Source organism: Pseudochaenichthys georgianus, chromosome 16, assembly GCF_902827115.2.
Source record: "Pseudochaenichthys georgianus chromosome 16, fPseGeo1.2, whole genome shotgun sequence".
Lineage (NCBI taxonomy): Eukaryota > Metazoa > Chordata > Actinopteri > Perciformes > Channichthyidae > Pseudochaenichthys > Pseudochaenichthys georgianus.
The window spans coordinates 23,647,419-23,662,385 of NC_047518.2; the positions used below are offsets into that span (position 1 = coordinate 23,647,419).

At 40.8% G+C, this 14,967-nt stretch overlaps 1 protein-coding gene across 1 annotated transcript; it reads right to left on the reverse strand.

The window, feature by feature from the left end:
* Positions 1–826: 826 nt before the first annotated feature.
* Positions 827–14,361, reverse strand: rcc1 (regulator of chromosome condensation 1). The gene is made up of 10 exons (XM_034102434.2): positions 14,266–14,361; positions 13,021–13,123; positions 12,540–12,727; positions 12,276–12,455; positions 2,836–2,932; positions 2,612–2,734; positions 2,310–2,450; positions 2,039–2,158; positions 1,684–1,836; positions 827–1,569 (listed from the first exon to the last, which is right to left on the reverse strand). The coding sequence occupies exons 2-10, from the start codon at positions 13,103–13,105 to the stop codon at positions 1,394–1,396; spliced, it is 1,263 nt and encodes a 420-aa protein (XP_033958325.1). The 5' UTR covers positions 13,106–13,123; positions 14,266–14,361; the 3' UTR covers positions 827–1,393.
* Positions 14,362–14,967: the final 606 nt, after the last annotated feature.

Below are 14,967 nucleotides of genomic sequence, written 5' to 3' on the forward strand. Positions count from 1 at the left end.
TCCTGCCAGACTCATCATACTACTTCCCTGATGGCTCCCACAAGATTGCTGACATCCTCGTGGATTCATCTTCTTATTATACACACATGCATTTCCAAACATTTGGACTACCTATGTTGTAAATGTATTATCTTTGCGATTTACACACGGCATCTATTGCACGTCTGTCCGTCCTGGGAGAGGGATCCCTCCTCTGTTGCTCTCCCTGAGGTTTCTCCCATTTTTCCCTTTAAACTGTGGGTTTTCTCCGGAAGTTTTTCCTTGTACGATGTGAGGGTCTAAGGACAGAGGGTGTCGTATTGTCATACTGATATTCTGTACAAACTGTGAAGACCACTGAGACAAATGTAACATTTGTGATATTGGGCTATATAAATAAACATTGATTGATTTTCTGTAAATGTTTTACTATACAACAATATATATTTATGTAAAATGTTATCAACTTCCAGCTATTATCTACAAACCTTTTCATACTCGAGATTAGCAAGGGACAAAAACTAAATCAGAATTCACCATCTTTAACAGTGGACACTAGTTGTCTTCAACAAGTTCAAAATGACTTCCTGAAAAATGGGTTCATTCAAAAGGAGCATGGTCAGCTTATATTTGCTTAAACCAAAACATATTTTTGATTGAAACTTGTTCAAGGTCCTCTATGTTGACTGAAATACCTAAGCTTACTGGGATATTGTGAGTTTGGTTTTAGGGTGGACTTTCCATTTTGCCAGCATGCCAACATGTTGTTACTTCGTACAAGAGCTGAAATTGAGAAGTTAATTATCAAATTGCAATAAAATGTCTAATGCATTGGATTAAAACAGGCTTAAAATTGTATCTTTAATTTCAGGCAGGAAAAGCAATAAAATGCAGGATACAGTGTGATGTGTTACCAAATGTCCGAATAGTGACAACCAGTTTTGTGTGCCCAATAATGAAGTAGTCTCACATATTAAACTCACCGAGTAGAACTGTCCTGTCCGAACCAAGGTCAGCGATATTATTGCTTTAAAGAAAAAAATATTAAAAAGACTTTGGGGAAGTCATTAAAAGCTTGCACTCTTATTTCCTTTACGTACATGCAACAGTCACATTCACAAACATCACATATACCATCTTACAGTCATACTAATGACTTGTTATGAAAGGAATTCAAAGGGAACATCAAAAACTAGATTAAAAAAAATAGTCTCTTATTTGTCATGATCTACAGAACATCCATGAACATTTTTCGCACACCAGAAAGAGTGTTCTCGTAAAAGGGTCCGAACCTCTCACACTCTCTCGGCTCAGCACAGGAAGTCACAGATAGATCAACCCCTCCCCAGATTTAGTCATTGTGAAAAAAGCCCCAGCTCCAAACGGATCAGCAGCTCTCTGTCTGCACTGGACATCAGCTCTCCTGCTTGTCTTTGACCAGAAGCACTGTGTGCTGCCCTCCGCTGGACGCCATCAGTACTGCACGGTTCTCCAGCTGCTTGCCGGTCATCTTCACGGGGCTCCACTCGTCGTCCTCCCCTCCGGTGCCGAGCTGCAGGTTGGTGCCCATGCCCCAGGCGTACACAGATCCTGAGTAACACAGCAGAAAGTCATCTTAAAATCACTAAATATATTGCTCTCTATATCACAGACTAAAAAGATGATCACTCATCAATCCTCGGCTGCATTTGCGTTGTTCCTCACCTTCTCTGGTGACGGCGATGCTGACCGACTCCCCGCAGGACAGCCCGCAGACCGGCTCCATCCCCGTCACCGGCGTGGGCTCACTCTTCTCCTCGGCCCCCTCGCCCAGACCCAGACGGCCGTACTCTGCTCTGCCCAGGCAGTATACCTGTCCTTTAGGACGAAGACAAAAAGGATTCATTCATATTTTGTGTCAAAATACTTGGATAAAAACATTTTAAAACACTTTTTTTGTTTTAACTGCCCTTTCCATTCCAGCCATGTTGTTGTTTTATTGCCTTTTGTTTAGTTGAGGTTTTATTGTAAATTACAACAACAAATACAGATGTAGTTTAACACAGTTATTGCAGCTTACCTTCAGCGTCGAGGCAGAGTGAGTGATGCTGTCCTCCAGAGAAGTCCACCCAGGAAGTGGTAGAGTTTTTGAAGCAAGTCAGTTTTACTGGCTCAAAACACATCTTGGTGCTTTTAGTGCCTGAATAAAAAGACGGGGGTAAAAACACAAAATCAATTCACAATGTCTGGTACAATTACCTTCAAGTAGAAGGTGAGTGACGGCCTCTAAGCTAAATGTAAAGCAGTGACAGATGATATGGCCGCTGAAGGCACTGATGTGCACTACTCACCCAGCTGATGATAGTTGGAGAGACCAAATCCATACATATAGCCGTCTTTTGACACAGCAAAGGTGAGGTACGCGCCGCAGAAGGCATCGACAAAGTGAACTTTCCCTTTAACTTTAACCATCTGTGGTACCAGCAACCGGCCTGAAATCACAGGACACAGTCAGTCCCAACGCCATATTTCACACAAGACATGGAAACTTCTATTGTTAATGCCATCACAAATCAAAGCTTAATGATTATGTCAAATCTTGATAACTTTTGTTACATCATGCTTTGTCTTTAGAAAGGCTTATTGAACTTACCAAGGCCTTTCCTGCCTCCTCTGTCTGAAAAGCGCTCGGGCACTCTGCCCAGCTGCCCCTGCTCTGCAGTGCCCGATGAGTACAGATTCCCCTCCAGTGTAACCAGTATAAGGTGGTCGTTTCCTGTCAAAAAGGAGTTGCAAAGATTAAACAGGAACCTTGTATGCAGAAATTGTACCTATAGCAAACTAAAAGATACAAGATTAAAGATCTATGTTCCTTACCTGACGCAATTTTCACAACAGCTTCTGTCATGGGGACTTTGATTGGAAGAGTGCATGTTTTCATGGGCTCCAGAAGACCTATTACACCGCTGTTATCCTGGAGAAAAAAGGGTTCAGTATTTTTTAAATAGTTAAACCCCCAGAGATACACACAGGTTGTGTAAGCATGAAGTATTGCATGGCTGCCAATTCTTCTGAATGGAAATAAGTTGATCAGATGTAAAATGGACAAATAAAAATCATTCAAAAATATGATTTAGCAATAACAGTAAGATAATTATAATATTCTTCTTTTAAAAACAACGTCACAGAGTGTTTCACACAGTTAATATCAGCACTGCCAAACATCAAGTGGGATTGCAGAAGGTTGGCAGAGGCAATAGAGATGTAATTGCCAGTGTGCCACTGAGTATTAATAATGGAAAACACACATGTAACCTAGCAGGAGCAGTGACAATAAGTACAGAGGAAAAGAAACAATGAGGAATAGCATGACCAATGATCATCAGACAGATGGACATGGGAAATCATTTAATACAAAATAAAAAAAGTGTAAGGTGAGAACATCTGTCATGAGGCCTCAGGTCTGAGCAGAGAATCAAATGCAGGGTAAATAGGCTTTCAGGTTGAGAGGAAACAGAGGAGAGGATGTGAGGTAGACAATTATAGTTTGCTCTTTATGCGGGATCATTTACGGAACTGCAGATGGAGAGCTTAATCGTGAAAATGTTAATTTGTTATTATAGCAGCGGAGAGGCATGTAAGTCGACCAAGATGAGGGGTGTTTGATGATCTAGAACAGGGGTATTCAACTACAATTCCACGAGGTCCAGTTAGAGAAAATGTCCCCATGCAAAGGTCCGGAACATCAAAATGTCTAGCTTGCTTTATGAATTAGTGTGATATATATTGCAGTAGCCTGTAGCTTCATCAACGTCTGCGTGTAATCAACAACTGACTGCCAATCAAATAAAGAAAGTACAATTCATAAACAACAATATGTATTGTCAATTAACATTGAACTATACAGATATACAGTAAATACTGTGGATATGTGTAATGTTCCTCTCGGGCTGCATTTACTGCTCCAGCCGTCTCCTTTGTGTTTGTTTGTTTCCCCCTGTCTGTGTTTGTGTGGGCGTGGTGGCTGTCACTCCTGGCTCCCGGCTCAACCTCCACTCACCTGCTGCAATCAGCTGTGCACCCTCCCTGACTACACACCTGCTTTCCATCAAGCCATTTACAACGGCATATCAAATGAAAGCTCGAAAATACATCATAGACGCATGTTGTAGTCTTAATGTGAAACTAAAACTGCGATATAATGTATATGTAGCAATAATACATATGACATATTTTTTAAATGTCTCCAGTAGCCTACCGATAAAAAGTCCGACAACGTCGGAGCTTAACGTTACCACGGTCTTTAATAATTCCGGCCAGGGGCCCGTTTAATACCGGGGCTCGGTACCAATCCCTACATGGGGAGAGGCGCATCATATTGCTAAGGACTAAATACGATGGAGAGTTCTCATCTCAGCCTTATTACCCATAGGGCAGGGGTCCGGATCTATAATCAATACATTAATAGGGGATATTTCGCCGCCTCCCGCTTTTTTAATGCTGATTTGTGGTGACTTGTGTAATTTGTGGAGAACCGAAGAGTTTTCGTTTTAGGGGGTGGGTGAACTTCTCACTTCAAAAAAGAAGAAGAAATCTAGACCGCAAAAATAATTAAACAAGCGAGTACCTGTTTTTCCTGACCAAGGACAGGTTCCTTGAACACAACACGAGCGTAATGTGTCTTCACGTGGTATATGTCTCGCCTGAAAGGAGTGCTGACAGAGAGCACCGGAACGCCGCTCCAGCCCTTAAAATATTGCAATACCCATAAGGAGCCGTATACTCAGGGTTGCCAACTCTCACGCATCTGGCGTGTGACACACGCTTTCACTCTCAATCTCACGCTCTCACTCTGCCCAAACTATTCTCACGCCAAAACAAGAATACCGAAGACTAGAAACGGTTTTGAAAACTGTTGTCACATAGTGATCGTCTTCTCAATAGAACATCTTTGATGTCTTCTGGCCAATCAGAATCAAGATAACGGCGTGGTGTTGTTGCAGGAAGTCCCGACGGAGAATACTTTTGCGGTAGTACATCTCTATACATCGATACAACATTACGTGTTGATTTGACCCCACGGTTTGATGATTGATAGGTGTGTGGGCTGTCTTTCATTTTAACACACAGAACAATGGGGGCTATCCACCCTTATCCACGTAAAGTAATTCACACAGCCTCTTCCCTCTTCTCTCTGTGAGGAGCAGCAGGTTCAGCTTTCAGAACAAAGTAACACAAAACTACAATGGCATTCATTTTTTTAAATATGTTGTGGAGTAATAGATTTATTTATTTTTCTTCTCAAGAGAGTACCAGAATGTGTGCAGGGGTTGGGTTTTCAGCATGTCAACTCTTTCACCTGTGGGGAAGTTGCAGGATTGGCTCCAGGTCGCCCTATTTATTTACTACAAGACAAATGTGCCTTTTTGTTTCATACAGTTCAATTTGGATTGAGACAGGGAAATAATCTAAACCTCACGCGTGGCGTTTCACTGTCAAGGGGGCGATATAGCGTGTATGTAATTACATTGCAAATACTGACTTGAGCCCCACCACTGTATGGGTTAGCCCTACCATATTTTACCCAACAAAAATACTCCGGAGCCGATAAGTCAATTAATTGCTTATCGCGACAGGCACACAATAAAACAGTGGAAACAAACGTGTGTTTGACTTTCATTAGTGAAGGAAACTGTGTGCCCTTTATAGTCTGTGTCCAATATTATGTATTTGTATATATTGTATATCCTATACTAGGCTATATGCTAAGGTCCCGCGACTGACACGATAGCAGTCATTTCGTGCGCATATGTGTAATTAAACCCATGATATCAAAATCTCACTCCAGCCAGGTACCCAAAGTTGGCAACCCTGGTATACATGCCGCAGTGTTTGCGTGGCTGTGTCTTTAGTTGTAAGCACAGTGGCGATCTGTTGTTATTAGCATCTGGTTAGCTAGCTATGCTAACGAATTTAAAGAGCTTTTCTACAACCAGGTGTAAGAGAGCTCTCTCCTGAAAGGCCCAAATAACCTCAGCTCAGTGAGGTTAAGGCACACCTTGATATGATCATTATAGTTATTAATGAGACTAAATGAAAAACAGGTATAAAATACTATATGACAGTAACAAAAAAGTTGTTAAAAATAACAAGAATAGAGTTTAAAAGGGGAGTGATTTGTAAAATATCCAAAAAGAAAAATATGCTTACAGTTCTGTTTCATATGGGTGTTGAGAGATGTATCCATAGATCTCTTAATGTTGCTCTCAAAGTGCACCACATTGATGCTTTTAACTTCAATATTTTTGAAAAAAAAAAAATCTTCCCGGACCCCCCTAGAGGAGGTTAGGTCCCCCCCCCACTTAAATCATGTTCACATGGATAGGATAGCCTACTAAATACATTTGCACACATCTTGTGTGCAAATCTTTCTGTGTTGGTGGTCATGCCACACCGTGCACATGCATGCATACTTACGTGAGTCATGGTGAGATATCTGGATTAAGAGGTTGCTTTTTCTTTGCACAGCATGAAAGAAAGGCCAAATGAATGGGCTGTGATTTTAGTTTTTTTAAGCAGAGGTTGAGTTCAATCATTTGTACGGCCCTCGGAGGATGTTGTAAAAAATGTAAAGGAAAAAAGGATCCCCAACCCTGCTGTGAATAATAATAAAAACCCTTGATTTTGAACTTAACATCTCTGTCTCCTATTGATCTGAGTAGAATAGCCAGTATATTACGCAGTTTTTTTTTCTGCTTCGAATAGTTCTCTCTTTTTTCACCATACCTGTGTTTGCATCATTGTAACCAATGAGCACCTGCATGTGTATGAGAAAGGCCCTGACTCCATGTCGGCCCAGATTTACAAACTCCTGGCAGGACAAGCTCGAACTCAATTCTCGCACTGAATTTAAAAAAAGTGAGTGAGGGACTGCAATATAAGAGGGAAAGAAAGAGAAACTTTAAAACTGTTCAATTGTTATGATGTGTAAAGACTGATATTGTTCTATAATCGTCTGAAACTGTTAAGTCATGATGTGAAACGGTTAACAAAGAAAAAGGGACTCTCAAGCTGCTGCTACACTTTATTTTATTTATCTAAAATTAAGCACTTTTAAGATGCACATATTTTCAAAAGCTATTTTATTTATTTTCTCCATTTTATTTGTAAATGCAGCCCGAGAGGAACATTACACATATCCACATTATTTAAATAATGTTAATTTACAATAAATATTGTTGTTTTTGTACTTTCTTTATTTGATTGGCAGTCAGTTGTTGATTACATGCAGACGTTGATAAAGCTACAGGTCACTTCAATATATATCACACTAATTCATGAAGCAAGTTAGACATTTTGATGTTCCGGACCTTTGCATGGGGAGATTTTGTCTGACTGGACCTCGTTGAATTTTAGTTGAAGACCCCTGCCATAGGGGATGAAGAGAGGAGTAAGTAAATAAAGAGGCCGGCGCTCCAGGGTCTGGTTCTGCTGTGCGTTTTTGTGATTAACGGTAAAACATTTCAGAATTCCTCCACGGGATGCCATTGTACATCACTCAACCCGCGAAATACACACACTCAGTACATAGCTAGACCCGCAAATTGCGGGCCAGGAATTTGTGGGCACAGCCAGCTGTGTGGCTGGCTGACAGCCAGCGGCACAGCTGTAGCTACGTGTGTGTATGTCGCGGGTTTCTAAATGTTTTGTGCGTGTGTGTTTATGTTGACAAGGAGGTTTAATAACTGTGTGCTACACAAAACGTGCAGTCGGTTTCATTTTCATTGCCATTTGTAGTAGAGTTAGCAGGGTATTTTTATTTTAACTCTCGTCCCAAATTCGTCCGAAAATAATTTTTATCCTCCTGACAATATTTTTTGCGGCCCCTATGCGATAGTAAGAATATCTTACAAAAACGACGCCAGATGTCACTGTAGTGTATATGTTTTGGAAAATCTAGTGTATACATCATTTTCCTACACATTTATTCACTTTTGTCTCTAACATGCAAGTTGCTCTTTAAGATCTGTTCCGTTTAAATTGATTATAGTCTATTATCAATTCAGGTTAAGAAACTAGTGTTGCTTGCATCCTATTTTAAAAGGCATTTCTTTTTATACTCTAATAAAATGCAACAAAAAAAGGGTTTGATTCTATTAATTTTGTATTTTTTTTTTTAACTTTGGCAGCAGATTCCTGTGTAGCTTCAGCTCTGAAACCAGACCATGTAAACGGGCTGGTGTTTCTTGCAAAACATCTTTAAGAGGTGACATGAGCAGCCCTACCAGCATTTGCCATGGTGGCCTAAACATTTTTATTTGGTCTTAAATTGTAGTTCAACATTTATTTCCTGTTACCATGACGGTTGGCCAGCCTTCAACGTTTAACTGAGTGGAATATGTTGAATATGTTTTACCAAAATGTTGGCTATATGTTAAGGAGTTTTCAGTAGGTTGTGACAGTGCACTGCAACATATTTGATTTCATTTATTTTGGTCTAATTTATTTTTATTTATCATATTAATAATATATGTTTAGTATGGTTTTGGAAGTGCGCTCCAACATATTTGTTGATCTTGTTTGTTGGTAAAATATTATTTGTTTTAAAGTTCAATAAATGGTCAATGAATAATCGTCAAAATAATCGTGATATCAATTATTGACCCAAATAATCGTGATTATGATTTTTGCCATAATCGCACAGCCCTAGTTTTATGTAAGTTTAGTTCTTTCACTCGTAGCTCGGGCTGCGGGGGTGCTAGAGACGGGAGCATGTTGATGCGACCTTCCTAGCCGGAGATATGGCCGCATTTTACAATAAAACTCCGTTGGGTCACATAAAAACAAATATCGCAAATCGAATCGCAATATTTGTCAGAAAGATCGCTATTAGATTTCCCCCCAAAATCGTGCAGCCCTAAAAGGCCGCTACACACCAACCTGAGACCAAAGAACGCATACCGAAGGCGTCCCGACTTTTACGTCCGCTACGTCGCCCGCCTACGAACACACCGCAAAGGACTTCAGTTGACGAGTGGCAATAACTGTCCTTACCAGCAGTAGTGTGTATTCGTCATTCAAAAGAGGCAACAACTGGAAGACAGACTATACACCGAGAGAAGAAGAACAGGCTGCATGATATAAACAAACAACAAATAGCGTCTGGGTTCCATTTTCACTCTCTCGTCGATCGAAAACATGTAAACATAAAAAAGAAACTCTTGCGTCCAGGTGAGATGAAAATGAAAAAGATTAACAGTCTGTGTCTTCCTTCTTAATCGTTTGTTTTGGTCCCTCACTTCCGCTTCGCTTCTCATGCACTGACTCGCTAAGCTGAACAGCCAATCAGAGTGATTTCTTTGTCCCGACTTTCTCTGACCTTGAATCGGCCGCGGGAGGTGCGAAAATGTGCCGTAAAGCAACGACGGTGCGGGACACACCAACCTGAGTAGGGCGCCGCGAATGCCCGACAGCCTCTGATGGCCTCTGACTCCCAAAATCGGGTAGGTGTGTCAGGGCCTTAATGCTGAGAAGTATATATTACAGCACTTTTTTGGGTATTATATCTTTGGGTCGCGATTTATGGACAAGGGAAAAAAGTGGGTCCTGAAGCAGACCAGTTGAGAACCACTGGTTTAACTCACACCTGTTGCTCTCGATATAATTTTGCTGAAAAAAGGAGACGGGGAAATAATCTAAACCTCACGCGTGGTGTTTCACTGTCAAGGGGGGGCGATATAGCGTACATGTAATTACATTGCAAATATACTGATTTGAGCCCCACCACTGTATGGGTTAGCCCTACCATAGATTACCCAACAAAAATACTCTGGAGTCTCCACTGGCCTGGAACGATATTTCGTTTTAATTTTGAACCTGGTGGACTGATCATATTGGGCTCTGAGAATGCTTATTTTTTTGACCTCAGTTCTGACTTGAGAGGGAATGTTTGGTCAAACACTTTGTGTTTTGTCTCATAGTGGCGTTTCACATTGGCACTTTTAATGAGCGCCACGGTCTCTGAACAAATGAGACACACTGGTTCTGTGCTCCCAGTGGGCAGGATGAACATGAATGAGTCCGTCCACTCAGGGTTAAAAGCTCTGTTCTCACTGTCCACTTTTCTCTTCTTGGAGAGCGCCATGTGTCATTATTTGTCTCTCCCTGTCTGCCGCTAACACGCCTGTTCACTCTCTTCTCCGCTTCCATCCCTGTATCGCTAACTCTTCTCTTCACTCACTTTCCTCTCCACTTCTCTCTGCCGCTCTCTCGTCTCTTCTTCTGTGTTTCTCTCCCTGTATCGCTCACTCGTCTCTTTCGCCCCCTGCCGGCGGTTAAAATAGAATCGCCCGTCAAAATTGAAATCCCCTATTAATGTATTGATTATAGGTCCGGGTCCGTATAGGTCGGTGTCTGGGTCCGGATCGCCAGTTACTGAACTATGATCTCTAGAAGCTCAGCTAAGTAACCAACGGTAGACATCAAACAATGTAATTACATAGCCGATGTTATCCGTGTGCAGTAGGGGTGTAACGGTATCCGTATTCGTCGCGTACCATCACGGTTCGGCACATGCAGTCACACGGCGAATACGCCTTTTTTTACGAGTGGGAAAAAAGTCTGTCACTCAAGGCAGTATTACACTATATGTAATCCAGGGGGCGGTATTGCGCCTAAAAGCCAGCCGCCCGTAAATAACAAATGAAGAACAAGAACAAAACACAACAAAACGAACACAATATATGAAGAAGAACAGTTAGCTACGGCGAGTTCACACAACACACAGGAGCTAGAAGACCCACCTGCTTCTTTTAAATCAGCTGTGTGGGAACATTTCGGGTTCCCTGTGGACTACAACAATGATGGGGTGCGAGTTGTGGATCGGACGAGGACGGTGTGTCGGCGTTGTTCGACAGCGGTGCGGTATGCTAGTGGTAACACGTCAAACATGCTCAATCACATCCGAGTCAGTCTCAGTCCCCAGCGAGAGGGTTTTCTCGACGGCAGGTGACATAGTTACCGCCAACAGATCTGCCCTCACTACTGACAACGACGTAGACAAACTCATATTTTCGAAGAACCGCTTGAAAATAGAGTAAAGCTTGAGTACCTTTATTTAGGCATAATGGCCTCACACACTCACAAGTTAATTACACATGTTAGACATTGCTCCTAAAAGGTACAGATTTTATTTTGTTTTATATTTATTTTATATTTTGACATCAGGAGATGTTATACAGAACTGTATAACATCTCCTGATGTCAAAATATAAAATAAATTGCCTTTTTATTGATTGTGATTGAAACACTTTCTTATTATTTATTTAAATATTTTCAAGACATTCTTTTTAGTTGTACAGCTTATTTAACCTTTTAGTTTGACATCAGCCATTATAAATAATATGGCCACCTGAGTGTTACTGTTTGTGGTTTGTTTTTAACTACGTAATACAGTTAATGATTCCAAATGTTAGAGTTCCTTATTTTCATACCAAAACTTGCACTACTGTTAAAAATAAATAACAGCAAAAAAAATGATGCATTTGGGACTTTTTTTTGCTTGTCCTTGTTGTACCGAACCCGTACCGAACCGTGACCCCCAAACCGAGGTATGAACCGAACCGTGACTTCTGTGAACCGTTACACCCCTAGTGTGCAGACAAATGATTAAACACCAGCACCTACAGAGTGTTAGGTTAAAGGAGATGTTATACTTCAGCAGTACAAATCTAGCCGAACCATGTCATTTAAAAAATCCAGTGCACCAACAAAAGAAATAAAGAAGCTGTGGATTGGTTTGCAGTTTCGGTCTCATAAGCGTTACACACCTAATTAATGCTGTATGTTCAAACTCAAATCCTGTGCTAATGAGTTTTTAAGTGTTTTAATCAAATAATCAGCAGGAGACTCTGTGTTATTTGCTCGGATTCTAATCAGGAGTAACTCAGTACAGCTATTAACTTAATTTATATGTAGCACCCAACTCAAATGGGGCTGAAAGAAAATGAGACAAATACCACTGAGATACAACAAAAAGTAAAAATAACCTAAACATTTAATATGGAGGATTTACTTTGATGCTCGATTGTTTTGTATGTTTGCAACAATTTCTACTTTTGTCGTTTCATCGGAAAAGTGAATTATTTGGAGACCTGTTTGCAATGTGTAAGTTGAACATTTCTACTGGTGCTCCCAAGTTTTGTGGGTGAAGAGAATTAGAAGTAACTAGTTAACTAGATGTAGGGAAAATCTCTCAACACACAAACACACACACTTCTAGGCACATGCCTAGGTGGCTACAAGCAGCAGGAACTTACCCTGAAGGAGCCCCACAAGTAGACTGCCCCTTCCTCTGTGAGCGCAGCTGTGTGGCTGTCCCCCGCCGACACCTGCACCACCTTCTCCTCCAACACCACCTTCCCTGGAACCATCTCAGATCCCTCCTCTGATGTGTCCCGGCCAAGGGCTCCCTCGTCGTTACAACCAAAAGTGTAGACCTACAAAATAGAAAAAAAAGGTTAGCCGGTAGCTAAAGCCATTCAATTTGAAATTTGAAATAATGAAGACAGAGGCGTCCTTACTTGGCCAGTGACGCTGAGGCACACTGTGTGCATGCCTCCAGCTATCACTTCCACAATTTCTTCTGGCAGCGACACAAGGGCTGGCTTCTTCCTCTCAATGGTGTTCTCGCCAAGACCCAGCTGTCCAACATCGCCCTGGCCCAGAACAAGAACCTGACCCGCCTCCTTGCAATGGCTCCTGTGGGAAACTGTTACACACAAACAAACAATTGTATATCAGTATTCAATTTGATCCAAGATGTTATAAGTCTTACGAGGCCAAACTTAACTGTGGCATAAAAAAAGTGAAAAGGCATAGGACATGAGTCAGCTTGTGAAATCTGTGGGGGTGTGGTGAGACACGTTTTGCTCTTAAAAAATGGGTGTGTATTGTTGTCCATGTTCATATGCAATGGTGCATGTTTTAATAGATTTCTATTGTCTAGTCTTGTCTGTTTGCCTTTTCCCAACACTGTTCTTTTTAAAAACACAAGTTATTTACCTTTCACTTTCTTGGATCCTTCATTCTCCTCCACAACAACAACTGCTTCATACTTCCTCTTGGTGGCGGTCTTTTTAGCAGGCATGATGGCAACACTTAATGACTATAAAGAAAAATATAGGAGGAATTTGATGTAAGATGTTTAAATGCCCATCAATGGTTAAAGTCACTGAGCTGAAGGTGACAAAAACAACAACATGAAAATGTTTTTATCAGAAAGTGCACCAAGATTACAAATTCAGTTGAACATCTTACTAATAATTACATATGGTGAGTGTAGGTGTCATGTCCAAATACAGTGTAATTAAAGTAATTTAGAGCTAACAGTACACTGACACTTAAAGGGTAGTAGACAAAGAAAACGTCTCAAAAATACTACATAGCTAAACAGAGCTTAAGTAATGTATTAATTCATGTATTTATTGACATTTGCAAATACATGAATGCCCCTTTGTTAAGTTCCCGGGGACCTATGTTGAGGCGCTTTCAGAATGATGTATATACATTTTAGGCAATATTGCATGTACATAAGCTCACAAGCCTACTGGCAAACGCAGTTGACAGACACAATCAGTCAGTCCTTATTTTGGTTGTAACATTAACCAACTCTCTGACAGCCGTTCATGTTCAACTGCTGTCAGAAAGTCATTCGAATGGCTGGCAGTGTCAGACTTTCACTCCACATACAGTTGTGCTTCGTCCGCTTCTGCTACCATGCTGTTGTGAAATGAACCCCCCCCCCCCCCCAAAAAAAGTACAAAACAAACTGAAGTCCCGCTGAACTGTAACTGACTCCCAGAGGTTATATGTTTGTTCAGAGTGCTCAGCCATTTAGCATTTTAAAAATAAGTAGCGTGATCTAACGTTGGCAGTAAACGTACCCATGTGTCCTTGCTAACAGTTAAAGAGCGAGGATATGAGACTAGCAACATGGCTGTTCTTCGGTTCTCCTTATGACTAACGTTAAACTATATGTGACACAGTTGGCTACTTATACATGAGGAATGTAGAATGCAGAAGTCATGTTTTAATGTTAGTTAGCATTAAAGTAGAGCTAAATGTTACTAGCTAATGGAATGAGCTGTTTGCTAGCTAGCAAGAGGCGTTAGCATGCCATTCAAAAATGAATGAGATACAATAACACACGTGACGTCTATTGAATGGACTCATACACACTGCTTACGACGTGTTTGTTATCGCTTGTATTTTTCAGTTAAGGAGTTTAGGAGCTGATATTTTACTAACCTGTTATATGTAGTAGTCTGAACTTTGCTTAGAAGTGAACGTGCACAACCTCTTCGGTTCCCGGTCTTGAAACACGTACCATACGTATGACGTCAGGTTCTGGAACCCCTGCCTCCTTAAAGAGACAGTAGCACTCCAATGTGCAGTGGTGGAAGAAAACTTGTGAATTTAATCAAAAGTCCTACGTTCAAGTTTCAGATAAAAACAGTAAAATATATCAATAAACAGTAGGCCTACTAATTATGCAGCAGAATGTCTCCTGTAAGTGGCAAACCTTAATGTCTTGCCTATTGTTTGATACAGCTACTAATGTTGCATCTTACTTAAACAGCTAGATATATCAGGTAGTGTAATATATACCTCAATAAATTATACCTGTATTATCTTTTCAACTTAAAATAGGAAATTATTGTTATTTTCCCGTCACTCTTTGAAAATAGAACTGCTTCAAACCATGAGGATGTATATTTTACAAATCAAATGTATTACAAGTTTCCTCGTCTAGACCTCTTAAGATGCATTATCTCTAGAATACATCACAACAGTGAGAAATTACTGTACCTTGGCACCAGGTGTCGCTGCAGCCTCATGTTCTTATTTAGAGGTTTTATTTCCCCTATAAATCTCCACATGAACCCATCTTTAGGTAAGACAGGTCTGTGATTTAAGAGCCAGGTGCAGTCATTGACTAGAGATGTCAAG

Bases quoted from the DNA above. Each gene is read 5' to 3' on its own strand.
- rcc1 (XM_034102434.2), bottom strand. From the start codon at position 13,105: ATGCCTGCTAAAAAGACCGCCACCAAGAGGAAGTATGAAGCAGTTGTT. The intron at 2,735-2,835 runs GTAAGGAACATA...CCTTTTTGACAG, and splicing joins TGTTGTGAAAATTGCGTCAG to GAAACGACCACCTTATACTG. The intron at 2,451-2,611 runs GTAAGTTCAATA...CTGTGATTTCAG, and splicing joins AGGAGGCAGGAAAGGCCTTG to GCCGGTTGCTGGTACCACAG.